General features: G+C 21.5%; 1 protein-coding gene across 19 annotated transcripts in view; it reads right to left on the reverse strand.

Annotated features, from left to right (window-relative positions):
- Positions 1 to 286: 286 nt before the first annotated feature.
- The window catches only part of LOC100865924 (RNA-binding protein 1), a 33,693-nt gene continuing 18,393 nt past the window's right edge, over positions 287 to 15,586 (reverse strand). For 12 of the 19 annotated variants that reach the window (XM_012489337.2, XM_086915446.1, XM_003695663.4 and 9 more), the window contains 2 exons: positions 1,371 to 1,457; positions 287 to 925 (listed from right to left, as the gene is read on the reverse strand). In XM_012489337.2, the coding sequence (XP_012344791.1) occupies positions 922 to 925; positions 1,371 to 1,457 (91 nt within the window). In that variant the 3' untranslated portion in view covers positions 287 to 921. Of the gene's footprint in view, positions 926 to 1,370; positions 1,458 to 2,308; positions 2,414 to 2,491; positions 2,608 to 15,586 lie in introns of all 19 variants that reach the window. The other 7 variants (XR_015294513.1, XR_015294514.1, XR_015294510.1 and 4 more) reach the window with 1 other exon arrangement.

The raw sequence follows: 15,586 nt of genomic DNA on the forward strand, positions 1-15,586 counted from the left end.
ATACTATATTAATACTATAATTTATAAATATAAAATATTCTCCGATAGTAATACCCAGTTCAGAATAAATCATATGCATGTGTAAAAGAATTTTGTCTAAAACGAAGTTAATTATCAATGCAATTTTATTATTATTGTTTTTTGTTTATTTTGAGCTCTATGATTATACGATTAATTTTAACCATGCATGTAATTGCATTTTTTTTAAATTAAATATTAAAATAGGATAAAAAATATAATTCCAATGCAATATTATGTACTATCACAATAGGAAAATTAATAAAAATTATAGCATATACTTTTTTATTTGAAAATCTTAAATTTATAAGAGTACAAAATTATTAATACAACATAAAACGAAGATTTTGTATCTCTTCACACCAAAATCGTTTCTATTCTAAATCGACACGTTCATTTAAACAATTAATGTTATGTTTATCGCTATAATTCTCTTAATCAAAATTCATAACCGAATTTTTATATGTTACTTGCAAGTAATGAGTACATTTTATAGATATCTAAAAGATAGATATCTAATTTATTGTATAGGTTATTATAAAAAATTTTTTGTGTGTGAAATGCACCTGCATTTCAATAATAATATGACAAATAATATGTCATGTATCTGTGAAAATATTATATATAGTTATATAAATATTATATATAGTTATTTAAAAGCATTTACGTGTATATGTTTAATTTTCATGTTATATACATACACAAAATTAACAATTGAAATAGTAAACATCGTGTATATATTTTTTTCATATCTCTTATAAATGTTATTTTTTTTAATTATAATCATTGTTAAACTGTATATATGTATAATAACGATCTTTTTTATGTACATATAAAATCAGTTTTCTTTTATCTTCTTTCTGCCATATTTAGTAGATCCATTGTCTGGAATACTTTTAGCACCTAACTGTAAAAAAATAGGAAAAACACTTAGAAAATATTTATTCCATTTAATCCAGAATTGAATTTCATCTTTTTTTTACTATAAATCGGAATATCAGTATAAAAAAAAATACAAAAAAATTATATCTACATTATTTTAAAATATTTAATATCACAGATTGAGATTTAAAAGATAGACAAGAATATTTCGTTTAATTAAAAAAATATATATAACAGAATTCCAAATCACTTGCTTTTCCTTGTTTTTATCGATTTTTTTAACGATTATAAATCTTATTATTATTTTATTATTATTATCAAAATATATTTCATTTTATATTTCATAATAAGAAAATATATACAAAGATAATCTTTTTTAAACTCTTTTCATTTTCAATCAAATAAAATTTGATCTCTACTTTTTTTTTTAGTTCCTTTAGTTTTTCTTTTAATTTATCTAATATTAATACCGTCTGTCACGAGAATCCGAACGAGAACGGCGATCTCGGCTGCGGCTACGGGTTAAAGATCTTCTGCGCGGGCTACGGGATCTTGACCTAAAATATTAAAAAAAGTACTTTATACTAATTAATAAGATCAACAATAGAACAATATATTCATTAATATATATCATAATAAGATTATAATATTCATTAACAATCATTTTTATAAGAACTATATTATAAACATTTGTTTTATATATAAGATGTCGTAAAAATGTTGAGATCCGTCAACTAAAAATTCCTGAAGTAATTTCAAACAACATTTTCCTTTAAAAAAATCATTGTTTACGGTTTCATTAATGAATAATTAACAAAAAACACTAATCTTAGAGCGCGAAATCTAACTGCAACAATAATATTATCGAATACGAACAAATCCAGATAACATAAAAATGTGTTAAATACAACAAATATTTTTTTATCGATAAAAAATTATATCGAATTACATCACGAATAACGAATAAACTAATTAATTGTTAATATGATATAAAAAAAACCAACTATAAAACTTTTTTAATAAATGAATGATCAATACTATATATCAATACTATATAAATAAAAAAAATAAATGCATTACAATCTACATTAAATAAAGAAACAATTCATCAGTAAATAGATAAAATTAATCACTAAAAATTTCGAAAATTCAAATTGAATATTAAAATGTGCCATTGGATTATTATCTAAATATTCTTTCTTAATATTGACGAATGAAGTAATTTTTGATAAATTTACACGTAACATTAAATAAATTACAAATAAAACTGAAAAATAATATATATACTGTATCATCAGATCAACACATCTATCAATCATTTCATTGCATTATTATCAATACTGATCAGCTGATCACTTGTACAGAATTTCTTGTACAGAAATCTTGTAAAAAGAAGTTTTTGAATTACCCATATGTTAAAAATATTGATGGCCGATTTTCTTATTTTAAATAAAATTCCATGTATCCATTCTTTGGTGTAACTTTGCTGATTCTGCATTCTTTTTGAGAAATACTAGAATAAAATAATATTTATTATTAAATAAATATTTTTTATATTAATTAATAATTAATCATGTTATCTGAGACTCACTTCAAATAGCAGCTAATGTTACGAATGCTAATATTAATATTAGCGTCTTCCTTTATCATTGATAAAACATTATCAACATAATGATCGCACAATGCGCGGATAATCCATCTCTGATCCTGTAAACATTACATTAACTGTTATATATATGTAGTCCAGAATTTATTGCTATTAATTATATGAATTTTATATAATTCTTTATTTATTAAGTCGCCGCTGTCGCATTTTTATTGCATTGGATTAATATCCAAAACAATGTTATAGTATTCCATTCTTATTCGCATAATAAACACGCATTACAAAATAAAATCCTCGATTGATTATCTAACTGTGTTTTGATTTACATCTTATCTGTACTGAATTGTATCTATCGATCTAATTTGAATTCTTTTTCGATGATTTTCAAAACCTGTCACAGATTTTGATTCTTCCTCCAAAATTATTTTCAACGAAAATGCAAATTAAGAAAAAAGAAGCTTAAAAAGAACCAATGATCGCATTGGAGAGCAATTTCTAAGGATGGATCTTCGCAGAATTGCGTTGTAACGTATAAGGATAAGAACCTTCCGATCACTTCTATCAATAGTGATCTGTTGCAAAATATTTGGCATACAAATGTGACTTGTAAAATGTTATATATTTCAAATCAATCTTAACTGATATTGACAATATAGAAAGTGTAAAGGAATTGTACTTGCTTGTATTATTAAAACCTAAATTATTGAAAATGAAATTTAAACTATTTGGTTGTTTCACAAATCAATTCTGGTTTTCATTTTTAACAGTTTCAAAGATTACAAATTTCTGTTTTTTGCTAGATTTTTAAGAATTTTGTGCTCTTTGAAATTCCCTAAACATTCATCTCAGCGGATCGTAGTTCCGCGATAAGATATATAATAATAACAAGTTTCCTCATTATGTGATTCTCAATTTAAAGAAAATTGCTAAAATTAGACTCGGAAGAAATACCACGCCGAGATGAATGTAGAAGGGAATATAAACGTCCTTACAAATCTAAGGATTTAAAAGTTTGTTAATTTTTATATTATTCACCACGCCATTCATATTTGAGTAATGTGTATGCTTCCGTGAGGGCCACATCACTTAAATATGAGTGATACACCTTCTTGTTCATGAAAAATAAGATCTTAGGAAATTTGAAAGAAATTTAATGAAATAAGCATTGAAATATAAATATAAAATATACAGTAAAATCACAGAAAATTGAAATTGAAATTTAAGAACAATAGAAACAGAAAAGAAGGACAAATACGATCTGTTAGCGAACTACTCTGCATCTTTATATAATTTTAAATCTAAAATTATATCGTATGTGATAATATAGGAGAGTGTTGTTACGAATTTCCATCGATAATAGAACTGAGTTGAAGTTGGATAACCAATTAAAGACTTATATTTAGAGCAGAATATTTAATCCTTTGCTAACTCATATTTATATTTAAGAAGTTAAGAATCAAGGTAGCAAGAGTCTCTAGAATGTAATTATATTATATGTAATCATGTTATATTATGTTATATTACATAGAATGTAATTATATTATATATATATATTTTACTAATGTAAATAAAATGTGGGATGGCGACATACGAGTGCAAAGGATTAAGATTGACCTTGGAAAGTCTCCGAACGGTTGAAACAGACGAAATATGAAGCGAAAAAATAGACGCATTGAGAACAATTGATTCAGAATCGGTGGTTAATGGAAACTAAGAATTGATATATATAAATATACCCCAATTAAATTTTATTTTAAAATATACAAAATAAAAATATTAAAAATATTTCCATTTATTGCTCTATTTATGTTCTGACAATAACAATCTTTCCGACAATAACATTTGGACCCTATGAGAAATTCAATTGAATCACGCTGGGTAACGAACGTGTTAAACTAAAAAAAAAAAAAAAAAATTCTCAAAAACTTTATAAATTCATTTGTATTTTATATGTGAACTTCTATTTGCATACGGATATTTAATATTTTAACATTAGAATTTTATAATAAATTAATTTTATTATTACATAATGTGAATTGTATTATATGAACTATACGAAATGGAATATTTTAATATGTTATGAATATTAGCTCAATAAATACAATAAAAACGCGATGTAGCCCAACGATATCAAAACTAAGGTAGAGGATTAAAAAATGAATGAATCGTAGACGAATGAAAATTCGACAACGTAATAAAAAACTACAATTTTTAAAACTTTACGGATATATTTTTTTATGGAATTTTTATCATTTATAACTTGTCAATGATTAACTTTTGAATTTAATATTCGACACATTGCTTACTTTAAACAATAATGGAGTAATTATAATAGCTCTTGTAATCTGGTCGTCAGAATTTAAAAAGTCTTTTCAAAAAAATCGTAAACAGTGAAAGTCAAAATTCTAACAGTTACATAGCAAAGAATTTTGGGCATTGACTACTTTTACATATAATACGGATATTTCAAAGAAGGTGGATCATTCACGTCATGTGTAGTCATTGTGGATCGTTAAGAATGTTGACAATGAAAGAAGATGATATCATTAATGTTCGTAATCATATCTGAATTTCATTATAAATAATGCGATTAATTATTAATTGATTTAAAAAATATTTATTCAATAATAAATATTATTTTATTTTAGTATTTCTCGAAAAGAATACAGAAGCAGCAAAGTTACAATAAAGAATGAATACATGGAATCTTATTTATCATAAGAAAATCAGGGCTTTTTAAAATCACCAAATTTTTAATGATATTTAAGAATCTCTTCTGAAATTGCTGAATTACAACTGATTAGCTGATCAATGTTGATGATAGTACAACGAAGTGAACGAATGATGTTGATCCGATGAGATGATGTGTATATTTTTCAGTAATGTTTTATTTGTGATTTATTTATAGTGTTATGTCAAAATTTGTCAAAAATTAGTTTGAATAATTAAAAAACTAATGAGTAGCACATTTCAATGAAGAATTTCATTCAAATAAAGAATTTTCGATAAATAATTGATTTTATCTATTTAATATAAATTATTTTTTAATTTAATATTGGTTATAATGCCTGATTTATTTTTTTATTCCAAAGTACTTATTATAAAGTACTGATCGTTTATTTATTAGAAAAGTTTTATGTTACTGGTTTTTTTATATGTTATCACAATGTTATCATAATAAATTAATTAAATTATTCATTGTTCGTGATGTAATTTGATATAATTTTTTATCGATAAATATTATATTCAACATATTTTTTTTTGTTATATATTGTTTGAATTTATTCATGCTCAATCAGCGACATATAATCAATTACTACTGTCGCGATTTGATTACATGATTGACTATTACTTTTTGTTAATAATTTATTAACTATATCATAACGAAAATTTTTGCAATGGAAAATTTATGTTAGGATGTTAGAAAATTTTTGCTACACAACAAAATATTATAAAAAAATAATATAAAATAAATAACATACATAAAGGCAATATATCGTTTCATATTGTTTAAAAAAAGTAATTTCGTTTTTTCACTAGTTGAATGTTTATCCAATCAACTTCATTTTAAACCGTGTTGTTATTATATATTTTAACAGCTGCATTTCATGGTTTATTTATAAAAATAAATAAAAATTCGTTTGTTTCTGTACGCTTGTTTTTTCGTGTATGATATCAAAGATGCAAGACTAAAAGAAGCATTTTCGGCATATTTTATTTTTTTATTATCAAAAAGATAAGAATGCTATTCAGGCAAGAAAAAAGTTATATGAAGTCTCTGGAGAAAATGTATTAACAGTACACCAGTCTCAAACTAGTTTTCAAAATTTTGTTCGTCAATTTTGACATTAAAGATGTGCCATGTTCTGGAAGACCAGTTGATGAAGAAAAAATAAAGGTACTAATTGAAGCAAACGGATAAATATAACTTGAGAAATTACTACGAAATTAAATTTGTCGAATTCAATGTTTATGATTATTTGATAAATTTGAGAGGTGAATTTAATTTATGATTCACATATATTTGTTATAAATCTTCTTAAAGATAAATTAATAAGTTATGTCATTGAAACTATCATAATTAAAGCATAAGATCCTTAAGATCACATTGCATTGTAATCAATTTATAAAAATATTTAATTCCAAATGCTACTTAAATATTATCTTCAAAAAGAGTTCTAGAAAAATTTCCTTGTACAAAAACCTTTCTCTATTATTATCGAGTGCCAACTCATATTAAATCTAAAATTAAAAAATTTAAGATATTGTTAAGATTTAAGAACAACGCCATTTTTTATAAATAATATTTAATAAAGGCTATTTAGGATTAAGGAGTATTTAAAATTAAATATTTTTTAAGACAATTCAGCTTGGCTAAGATACATATGATTTTAAGAATATATTTTAGTCATGATAACTTCAACGGCATCAACATCATCTTATTTTTGATAAAATTTATGATAAATATGCATGGATCAAGTCGTGAATACTATTATGTTTTTGTGTAATATCCCTTAAGTCGAAGACCTCTTTTTAAGCTTAAGAATGTCATTATTCAGGAAGTTACTCCATGGTATCATTAACTTCATAAACAACTTTAAAATTCATAGATCAGGGAAAAATTTTCCGTGAGCATTAACATTTTGCACTTTGATATAAATTTGGAATTTGTTAAAATTTTATTATGCTTTGATCACCGGATATGATCAGATATTGTGAATCATTATAAACGAAAATGATGTCGTATAATACACGTCAATCAATACAATATTTATAATTAAGGTGAGAAAATGTCTTATATTTTCATTCATCCAATTTCGATGAGGGATTCCAGCTTTCATTGATATTTATATACTTATCTTCGCGATTGTGAACATAAAGATTTAAACAGAAATATGCTAATATATAGAACAATGTAGAAAAAAAAATTCAGAAAAATTAAATGTAATTCTCATATTGGATTATAAATGATTATAATTGATCAATGTTAATGATAATGAATGATATGTTAATCCTTCATGTGTATTAATTTTCAATAATGTTTTATTTGTAATTAATATAATCTTATGTACAAATCTATCAAAAACTTATCCAATGTTAATAAAGGATCAAAATATTGTCAATGCTAATGAAGAATATCTAGAAAAATGGATTTCAAAACTTAAATTAAATTTTCAAAAAACTGATTTTACCTATTTATTTGATGAATTTTTTAATTTAATATAAAATACAATGTATCGTTTATTTTTTTATTATAAATATGTAATATTTTTCATTCATTTGTTAGAAAAGTTTTATTTATCTTTTTATACTAATTTAATATTTTGAATGACATATAAATTTGATTTTATTAAATTATTATTCGTTAAAAATTGTTATACATTAGTTCTCATATCAAAAGATGACGAACATATTTCATTTCATTATATAATTATGCTTTGCTTTGGAGCAAAATAAAACATGATATCTTGAATTATAAGTAATGTTTTTCATAAAACAAATAAACATAATTTCAATGTAAGTTAATATAATATGTTTAAAAAGATCTAAGATAAAATAGAATATCATAGATTAAACATATATATATATTAAAATATATAGCATAAAATCATAATAAAATTAGGATTGGCTAATTTTTAATTATGTATTTCTCTAAAGGCACAATAAAACTAAAATGAAGTTATTTTTATTCAAAAATATCGAAAGTGTAACAAGAAATTTACAAATTTACAAAAATCATTTAAAAAAGATTGAAAATTGGACAAAAGATAATAAAATCAAAATAAATTTAAATAAATGCTCACATATCACCTTTACGTAGTAAGAAATCAATTTCCAAAATCGGTTTTCAAAATTCAGAATTCACTCAAACAAAATCTGTTAAATATCTTGATCTCTATGTAGATAGCAAATTAAACAGAAATAAATATATAGATAAGTTATAGTTTAAAAAAAAATCAAGCAAATAAAAAATGGTGCGAGAAAATCCAAATTAGATACACATAAACTTCTGACTTATAAAACTATAATAAAACCAATATGGATGTACAGACTATAAATTTAGGCCATAAATGGAAAATCAAATATCAGAAAATTAAAAAATATTCAATTTCATTTCAAAAACTATCTTAAATACATCAGTTGTTTGTGAGAAACTACGATATTAGAAAAATAGAAAATTAGTAACCTCTTTACGGTAACAGAAGAAATCGAACGATAACAAAAAAAGTCAAACATATAAATCCATTAGCTGTAAACTGCTATTCGAATTTTCTTAAAAAACTCAAAAGAAAACACCTATTTGATCTCATCAACTAAACTTAATAAATAATACATAATTTTTGGGCTATTTAATAATTTATAAATGTATCGAAATTCTCAAACTGATTTTTGTTTTATTTTTTATTTTTGATTATTTTTGATTATTTATTTTTTCCTTTCATTTTTATTTTTCATTTCCCATTTTTATTTTTCTCGATATCGATATAATAAATGTAATTATTTTGCATATACGAAATAGAAATTTTTACGAAGAAATAAAAAAAAATTTCACATAAAATCAATATCTAGACAAGAAACCGAAATTCAGTTATATAATCGGAGTTCTAGATCCCGACAACGCAAATTGAATATAAGAATAATTGATATTTCTAATCTAGAATTAATTTTAAATGACAAATTAAAATGGCGATAATCAATAGAATTTCCGATTTCAATAACAAACAAATTTATTCAATCAAGAAAAATTCGAAAATGATTTTTTCAAACCATATAAACCATACTGGTGATAGTACAAGCTTTATCTGACGAACAGATTCAACTCGTAGACAAAAATTCTAGAGATCATAAATTTGAAATCTATTATATTATCATTGATACAAAATGTAGAAGACAGAAAAAATTGAAAAATACAAATTTAAGTAAGTAAAGTAAATAAATACAAAAAAATTAAATACAAGTTCAAAACAATTAGAAGAATCTACTCGCAAATAAGAAAACAGCAATATTCCCTGTCAAAAATAAGATAATTAGATCCAAAAACTTTTTCACTTTTTGTTTCTAATTATATAATTATAATATATAATCTATATAATTTATTTTAAATTCGATAAGAATATTAAAAAATATATATAATTTTGTAGCTTGTAAAAAAACTATGCAAGTAATAATATATTTTTAGTCGATACAGAAGCAATAAGCATTATAAATATTCATCCAAATTCAGAAATCGGAATAAAAAATACAAGGATCTTAAATTATTTGCTATCAATAGATAAAAAATAAAAACATATGGATAAAAATTGATAATTCTTAATATTGATAATTAAAATAAAACTATAATTGGATTTTTATCTTAACCGATAATTCTTTATCTATTCTAGAAAGATTTTCTTTCACATTACAAAATAACAATAAATATACATAACAAATGCATTATTGACGAGGAAACTAAAATAAACCGATATATAAAGAAAATTAATTAACGTAAACTCAAACATGTATCTAATCTCATCAGAATTTTTGACCAGAAACTTATTAAATGAATATTCCGAAATGATATAAATAAACAATTTTCATTTTAATTTGCGTTCACATAATTACAATAATTATTATAATTATATAATATAAATATAATATTAATATAATTATAATAATATAAATATAAATAACAATTTCTGATGAACTTCTACTTGTGCAATATTTGATTCTTATATTTTTATCTTTAATTTTATGGTATTCCAAAGATCAAATTGTATTGTGTATTTCATTTATATTTTTGTTCAAATTTATAGTTTATTATAACTATATTATATAACTGTATAATTATATTATATAACTGAAGTTAACAGAAGAATGCAAGATTTTCGCATTTATCTCCGATTTATTTGAAATTGTATACAATAAGTTTCGTCATCCTGTTTATAAAAATATATCATTATAATAACAGATAATTTTTAAGATATTTATAGTTAAAAAGTTACTTAGTGAATATACTTTCTGCAAATGTAAAAGACATTGGTTTTTCTATATTGTATGAATTTTTATTGATATTGTTGCATGTAATACGGCAAATAAAAAATTCATCATACAGTAATAATCTTTCTATAAATTTTAGAAATTTTAAAATTTAATTTTAAATATTTTTGGAAGATACAGAAAAATAATTTCATATATATCAATAGCAAAACTTCAGAAATAAAAGAAAAACAATAGCTTATCAAAAAATAATATATGTATATTATAAAGATTACGAGGAGGATAATTCAAAGATAAAAAGTTATTATTTAAGTAATAAACGAGTTAGATATTTATATATATATATATATATATATATATATATATATATATATATTATATATATCGGAAATGATAATATAGACTTAAATGCAAAAGAAATATATGCAGATTCAATATTAGAAAATTTTTTACTTTATATATATTTATATATTTACATTGCAAAACATAAATACTGTAAAAAATATTATAATATTTTATAATACAATTAATTAATAATCATTAATATAATAATATTATTTTATACAAAAATCATATTATTTTAAACTATAAAACTATAAATATTAAAAACTATAAACTTAAACAATCGAAACAAAAAAAATATATGCAGATCTATATTGATACAGATACAACTGCTCTCAAATTGAACTGGTTGATAGAGCGTTAAAGTTTTTTCTCAATAGAGCATATTTTAAAAAAAAAAGATAAAATCTACATTGCATAATTTCAAGTAAATCAATGACTGAAAGATTTTCTTAATGTTATCATTAGTAATATTAATAGTTATATAATATTAGTAATATAATATTAGTAATAGCAAGTAATAGTTATTAGTAATTAATTTTAGTTGCATAAATATAATAATTAGATATATAAATAATGATATTAATAATGGTAATACTATAATATTAAAAATACATGGACTGATATTAGTGTATTTATGCTTTTTTTATCTCTTATACATTATCTTTTATACATTAAATTTTATAAAATTCAAATTAAAATATCTCCAAATAATAATTTTTAAGAAATATATAAGTTAATGTTTTTTTTATAGAGAATGTCGATTGATATATTAAAAAATATATACATAATTTTATTTAAAAAAACAAAATTAATCTTTATATAATTTTTTCACAAAGAAATTGATAATACTAATATTAATAAAATATAATATTAATTCTCGATAGCATTCAATTTTTATCTAAAATATTTTTCATTATGTGCAATAATAATAAGAAAATCAATTATTCATATTAAATTATTATTCAATAACTCATTGGAGATGTAAAAACGTAATTACTATAATTTAAATATCTATATAGATTTGATATGAAAGCTTTACTAATTATATAACTCATATTATTTTACCTTTAACAAGATTTATAGCATACATGTGCCAAATATACTTGAAATCTTTATGCAATATTCTAATTTGAAAAATATTTGCAATATTCTATTTAGGCTTAAGGATGTTATTTGGAACGGATCCGCAGTTACGATATAAACCTAATATATCTTATAGACCTAAAAAAAAATTCATCAATGAAGGATTTTCATAGACATTAGCTTCTTACATTTTATTAGGTGTGCAAATAAGTTTCTTCCTCTTTTTTTTTTATGATCATAACTTCTGATTGAATTCGAATTACTTGTAGTGTCATCTGAAAGAGCATTTTTTTATTTTTAAGAAAAATCGTGATAAACTCTAAGAGTTTCCAGTCTTATACAACAATTTTAAACAATATAGCATGTGAGAAGCATTATTTACGTCACTACTTTCTTTTTGCATTCTAAACTAAGAAAATCAGTTATTGAAGCTACTGAAATGGTTTGTGCGGCATTGGGAGAGAACGCTATATTTTACAGAACATGCAAAAAGTAGTACCAAAAATTTAAAACCGGAAATTTTAATTTAGAAGACAATCGTTCAGGTGCACCGAGAAAGTTTAATGATGATGAGTTAAAGGAATTACTCAAATCCGAAAATCCGGAAAATCCAACCCAGACGCAAAAAGAATTGAGAGAAAGATTGGGAATCACCAGACAAGCAGTATCTATCCGACTAAAACAATTAGATAAGATTCGGAAGTTCTACATGAATTAAACGAAGTGAAAAACAGACTCAAGATTTCTACTGCCTTACTTTCAAGGCATAAAAGGAAAAGTTTTCTGCAAAAAATTGTTATTGGCGATAAAAAATGGGTCTTATATGACGATCCCAAACGACGGAAATCATAAGTTAATTTCGGGGAACCGACTGTTGGATTGTATCTAAATCCAATATTGATGATTTGATTAGTTTATGCGCGTCATGATTGACTGTTTTTGGAAATAACTCGTTATTACAAAAGTTTTTGCAAAAAAAAAATATTGTTTGAAATTTTCAAGAATATTCAGTTAATCACATATTTAAAATATTCTATAATACAAAAATATCATTTAAAGTTTATTAAAATTATAAACCAGTGAAGTTTACATTAAATAAAACGGGACAGAATTATGTAACAGTGCATTATGATTTTATTCTATTTCCATCTCAATTTGTCTAATGCAAACTTCAACTAATAACTTAATAAATAAATCTTAAAACCGATAATTTTGTATACTAATTCTTTTGGCCTCTAGAATTAAAAATATCCCACATTCGCAAATTTGCAGCGTATATAAATATATGTAATAGATATTATATATAAATAGAATATATAAATAGAAATACTATAATAATTTTATTATTTAAATATATTAGTATAATATGGTATAGCAGTCAAAATTGCAATAATTCATATGTTGAAACTCAATCTAGCATATTTCATTAACTTCAATACAGTTCTTCAATAATGTGAAGTTAATTTTTAATTTTTAAAATTTTAATTAATTTTTAAAATTGTTTAGAAATCTGAATGTTAAAATTGTATAATATTCTAATATTGACTCCGCAAGTTTAAATTCCAAAATTTCTTTCTCGCATATTTTATGCTGAATAATATTTCCATTATTTACAAAACATTTTTATTATTCAATTTTGTATTTTTATAATTTACTGAATAATATTTTCATTACAAAACTTTTTTTTTTCTTATTCAGTCAATTTTGTATTGTTAATCTATTATTCTTATTCTTTATTAATAATCTATTATTCATTACTTTGAACATTTCATATATTATATCTAATATACTATTTTATTACAATTCGCAATATTTAATTTGAAGAATTGAATTTATATTTAGCTTTTATAAAATATAAGATTATCGAATTATAAAATAAATATGAAATTTATACAAATATATGTTGTCATCTTTCTAATGGTTCGTTATTTATAATTATATTTATTTATACAATCATTTAATAAGAAAATTTGAAAATAAAAAGATGATACAAGAATTGAATAACGTTAGCATCAATTTTATAAAAAAAAAAATTATCATAAATATATATGATATAAAGAATATGTTTCTAAATAGTTTTTTAAAACAAATATATGAAAAAATAAAAACTAAAAAACTAAAAAATAAAAAATATATAAAATAAGTATATAAATAAAAAATAAAAATATGTCACATCAATGAAATAAAGATGCCACACATTATTACAAATCAAATAGTGAAGAACTTCTTTATTTTATATGTTATATATATTCTTTATTTTATACGTTTTATTATAATAATAATAATAGATATATACTATAAAAAAAAATTTTTAAATATTAAAAACATAAAGAAATTTATATATATTATCGAGATTTGCATTTTTTATTATGATAGTATCATAATAATGCTTATTAAAATTTGTGCATTTCTTTAATTTAATATTTATTTAACAACTCGAGGTAAATATAAATAAAATATTTATATAGCAAAATGAATGAAGGAAATAGTCGTTATTATATCGGCTGACGATTGTCAAACATATTCAATTATTGTTAACAAAAACAAATTTATATCAAAAGCGTTCTGTCATTATAGTCTATATTGTTAAATTGTTACTTATGTTCTTATGTTATATTTATTATTTGTTTTTACGTTCATTATATTTATTTATTCTTGCATTTTTGTTTTACATTTATATTTATTGTATTTTTTTTATATTTTTATATTTTTCTTTCTTATATTCTTCTTATTATTCTTCTTATTATTTCTTTTTTTATTTTTTCTATTTTAACTTTCTATTTCTAATTATATTTGTGTTTCAATATTTTTATTGTGTGTAAGTAAATGTTTTATTTAGATTTAATATTTATAATACAAAATAGTTTTTACATAATATTTGTATATTAATATTTTCAACAAGTTTATTTTTTAAAGACCAAAATAATCAAGAATAATTTATTAAAAAATATATTAAAAGATTTTATTTTAATTTAAATGAAAAATAAATTATTTTAAATATTTATGAAAATAAACTATAAAATATTTAAAATATATTTATTATATATTTATTATATTATATATTTGAAATAATATATTTTAATTTGAAATAATTACACAAATTACAGAAGTTTTTAGAAAAAATGGAAATAACGAAGAATATAATAAAAAAAAAATTGCATAACAAAAGAAGAAATTCGTACTTTTAATATTTTTATATTTTATATATTTTCATGTCAGTGAATTTATTATAAAAATTCCATGAAGAAAAAAACTTTCTTAAAAAAAAAAATTTATAAATAAGTTTAATAAAAATGCAATTGGATTAATAATTCATAAATTCTTTTTTTACGACGAATTTTTCATGATCGATAAGATTTTAAAAGTAATTAATAATGATCTAATTTACTTTATTTAATTTTAAAAAAACAATATTTTACAAAATATTAACAAATATGAATTTCAAATATAAATGAAGAAAAAACTAGTAAAGATAATAATTTTAAAAAAATTAAAAGAATTTAGAGATTTCCAATTATTAAATTATATGAACGAAACATGGATTAAGAGTAAGATTAAGATATGCATATTAAAAAATACAACATAAAAAGATATAAATATAAATGTTCTTCTCGAAACACATTTCGAGATTATCCACAGAGGATTAAAAAATCCTTCAAATAAAATACTTATTAT

This window comes from Apis florea, unplaced genomic scaffold (genome assembly GCF_048593485.1).
Source record: "Apis florea isolate Af1SG1 unplaced genomic scaffold, ASM4859348v1 contig_3785_pilon, whole genome shotgun sequence".
Classification (NCBI taxonomy): domain Eukaryota; kingdom Metazoa; phylum Arthropoda; class Insecta; order Hymenoptera; family Apidae; genus Apis; species Apis florea.